Below are 3,837 nucleotides of genomic sequence, written 5' to 3' on the forward strand. Positions count from 1 at the left end.
ATTGACAGTGGGTGGGACCCGGCCAGCAGTCCCTGGACATGGTGGCTGTGACAAGATCCCGCCTGGGACCTGAGCGCTCCCCCTGGGAAGAGGAGCTGGCAGCACTGGTCACTGCCCCTGTGGCCAAGCAGGGACTGCGCAGGCAGGACCTCTGCCCACTTCTGTGGCGAGGGGGCCGCAGTGTGGGCAGCCCCAGGGTGGGTGTGGCAGAATGATCCAATCCCACGTGGACATGGAGCAACCAGTCCCCAAGCCACCCGCCTCTCGGTGGCCCTGGGGAGGGCACACGTCTCCACCTCCCGCCCCAAGAGGTCGCTTTAAAAGAGGTTCTTTATGGCCACAAGGCCCACAGGACAGGGTGGCTGCTGCTCCTCAAGGGCTCTGCACACCCCGCTCCACCTCAGGGCTTTTGACCTGCAGAAATGGGAGGGGAATCTATGATAGTCTCCCCACAGGAACTGTTTTGAAGGCACACTGACGTAGTCACCACTTTAGGCCACCTGGAGTCCAGAAACAACTTGAAACTTGCATTTTAAAATCATTTCTTAAATCAGATTCCTTTCATTTGTATTTTTAAAAGTCACAGTTTTTCATAACCAATCCTTACCTCATCCATTCCAAGTGACTCCACTTCCCACAGCTTCCAAAACAGTCTTCTACATATTCAAACTTTGTGGGAGGACGTTTCTCTGCTTGGCTTAAGAGATCAGCTGTAACCCACTTTTTTTGAAGGGGGGAATCTCATTTATTTTGAATATATTTTTATTGATTTCAAAGAGGAGAGGGAGAAACATTAATGATGAGAATCATGGATTGGCTGCCTCCTGCACGCCCCCTACTGGGAATTGAGCCCGCAACCCAGGCATGTGCCCTGACTGGGAATCAAACACGGGACCCTTCAGTCCGCAGGCCGACGCTCTATCCACTGAGCCAAACCAGCTAGGGCTGTGACCCACTGTTTAAAATGAAGAGCGAGGACCTTGGGTGGATGCTGGGGCTGTGCTGGTTTGGGAACAGCTGGCACAGCCTCTGCAGTGCCCGCTGCCTAAGGCTCACGGCAGGCAGGTGGCGTGTCTGCACCTTCCCAGAGCCTGGCCTGGGACCTGCTATGCACAGAGGAAGAATGTAATGACACTTGTCACTTCTGTGTGACAGTGCTAGCTGTGGCCCCTAGAGGCCCCACTCCCCACATCAGCCGGCGTGGCTTCTCCATTGGGGATTCTGTGGAAACCAGCATCCCATGAAATAGTAACAGGTTTTACTCTGAAAAGAAGTCTGCAGCCAAATAAGTTGCAAAACTGAACATTAGTTTCTTTCCCACAGGACCTCCCGGAGCTGCCGCTGGACAGCTCTGTGCACCTGAAATCCAGGCTGTGCAAACTCCCAAAGTGTCTGACCAAAGAATGCTGTTGTTTTTTTCCAGAAATATGAACATCTCAAGATTGCACAGAACATATTTTGGAGACTATTAACTTAACCTCTACTATACAAAAGAACAAACAAGTTCCCTCCCACTGCAGGCCGCTCTCCGTGCAGGGCTTCAGGCCGGTGCTGTCGGGAGTACAAAGCACTGCCCTTCCAGGCGAGGGGGCGACGCTTACTGAGCGCTTTGGCAGCTTCCCTGCCCGGGAAATGCCACTTAAATTTCTTTTTTATAATATTACATTTTATAATATTCCATAGCAAAATTTTACATAACAAAATTTCTTCCACCCACAGTTTAATCGTTGGCTTAGTTAATAACAAGAGTGTAAGGAAAAGCAATGTGGTTGGGTGGGCTTCCTCTTTGAAATCTTGCTTCAACCTTTGACATAGAGCCATTCGGAGGTCTGGTTCTAGCTGAGTTCACTTTCATGGCTGTCGGAGCTAATCCAAAGAGGAGCGATGGATGCCACTTGATTTTCAACTGTGCCAGGCACACAGCACCAGTGTGAACACCTGGCCTCAGCCAGGCCTCGTGGAGGGCGGTTCAACTTTTTACAAGGTCAGGAATGCAAGGAGGCAGGAGACCCTGAGTGCGATGCCAGGTTGGAGTTGGTTAGGGTGAACAGAGTGGAGAAGCAACGTGGCATGGGCGCCCATCTGTTGGCAGGGCCTTCCGTCCTCAGAGCAGCCTCGAGACCCGCGGCCAGCCTCCCACTTCCCACCCGAGCTGCAAGGGTCCAGGCCAACGAGGGGGAACCTCTGTGAGAGCCAATGTCCTCAGTGAGGTCAGCCCTAGGCAGCCTTTGCCTTCTCCCTAGGATTGCGGTCCGTGCCTGGTTGGTCCTTTTCCATGACACCCGCCACTGCTCTCCGCTGGCGCGGGCAGCAGCACAGCACCGCCCCCACCAGCCGGACGCTCGGTGCTCCTTCCTCTCGGCTCCCTGCTTTGCTCAGGGAGTAACGAGACACACTTGCTCATTTCCTCTTCTGCTCACCAGCTTTTCGTGGACAAAGACACAATTGTGAATGCTGTTGGGACATCACATGACATGCACCTTCTCAAGATTGACAACCGAGAAGATGAGCTGGTGACCAGAGTCAACTCTTGGTGCACACACTTAGTGGGCAAGGTGAGTACCTCTAGCGTGGCCAGGGAGGAGCGGGAACTCTGCGATAAGAAATGAGGAAGTAAAACTGCCGAATTCTCCACTGGAGACTGCAGGTTGCCCAGTCCTGTGCTTCATCACTTTCTAACTCTTCCCTCAACTACAGGGTGTCCCAGAACGTACACTCTGACAGCGGATAGCTCAATTGGCGTTTGTTTCCTTTCGGATTTTACCCACTGGGATGAGGAATGAGTCAGTGTGTGCACGCTTTTGGGGGAACACCTGCATGTAGATGGGTGAAGCAGAACCCAGGGAGCTGTGGAGTAAATGAGAGACATAACTATGCAAAATTCAAAGAACTACTTTTCTTTCCCCCCAAATGGACTCAGTGAGATAGTCATTGATTCTCTGACCCGAGGAAACCGGGCTTTGGCTTCACCCCCAGGTTCACAAGGACGAGATCACGAGGAACCGCAAGCGAGTGAAGGAGATAAATCAGTACATCGACCACATGCAGAGCGAGCTGGACAACCTCGACAGCGGCGACATTCTAGATTAGGGTATCTGCCCCGAGTCCCTCGGGAAACACCGCACTCGGCCCTGCCAGGGGAGAGGGGGGGCTCTCAGCCCACAGCCCCCAAGGCCATCCTTCCACCACCCCTGCACAAACTCCCAAATGTAGACAGAAATAAAGGCCCGGTGTCACCGATTCTCCATTCTTCAGAGAGGTATCAGAATTTCACGTTTGTGTGTGAGCAGCAGCAAGCCCACTTCCTGAGAGCCACTCCCCAGGGCCCGCCGTGGGCCGTGCTCCTGGCCGTGCGCCACGCCCCTGCCGGGCCAGGAGGGCCGTGGCTGCAGGGGAGGCCACCAGTGTGGGCCGGGCTGCTCTCCTCTGGGTGCTGCGGAGGGAAGCCAGAGCGCCGAGGCGCAGCCGCACAAGGCAGAGGCTGCGGCTGCATGACCGAGCTTGGCCACAGGGATGCAGGGACCCTCCGGAGGTGAAGAGCACAGGTGGGCGTCCCTCACCCCTGCAGCCTGAGCTCGGTGTCGTGTGGGCCTTCTCTGAGCACAAGCCTGAGAGGAGTGGCGAAGCACCTGGCGTGTGGCAGGGCCCCGGGACCGGGAGTGATGCCCTTTGCCGCTCAGCAAGCCGGTGCTCCTGAAACCGGACGGCAGCTTCCGCGCCCCGGGCCCTGGCACGCGGCACCCCCACCTCCCAGGACTGTGCAGACAGCCATGTGCTCGTCAGGGGGCCTTGCCCAGGCCGCCAGGGCTCTTCGTCCAGAAATAATGGGCATTTCTA

General features: G+C 55.2%; 1 protein-coding gene across 3 annotated transcripts in view; it reads left to right on the top strand.

Moving 5' to 3' along the window:
- The window catches only part of DRC3 (dynein regulatory complex subunit 3), a 47,337-nt gene extending 44,082 nt beyond the window's left edge, over window positions 1-3,255 (top strand). For 2 of the 3 annotated variants that reach the window (XR_013997023.1, XR_013997024.1), the window contains 2 exons: window positions 2,424-2,555; window positions 2,977-3,253. Coding sequence is in view for 1 of the 3 variants with exons in the window: in XM_081110770.1 (XP_080966896.1) it covers window positions 2,424-2,555; window positions 2,977-3,090 (246 nt within the window). In the remaining 2 variants the exon portion in view is untranslated. Of the gene's footprint in view, window positions 1-2,423; window positions 2,556-2,976 lie in introns of all 3 variants that reach the window. The other variant, XM_081110770.1, reaches the window with a different exon arrangement.
- The last annotated feature ends 582 nt before the right edge of the window (window positions 3,256-3,837 follow it).

This window comes from Myotis nattereri, assembly GCF_964212035.1.
Source record: "Myotis nattereri genome assembly, chromosome: 16".
NCBI lineage: Eukaryota > Metazoa > Chordata > Mammalia > Chiroptera > Vespertilionidae > Myotis > Myotis nattereri.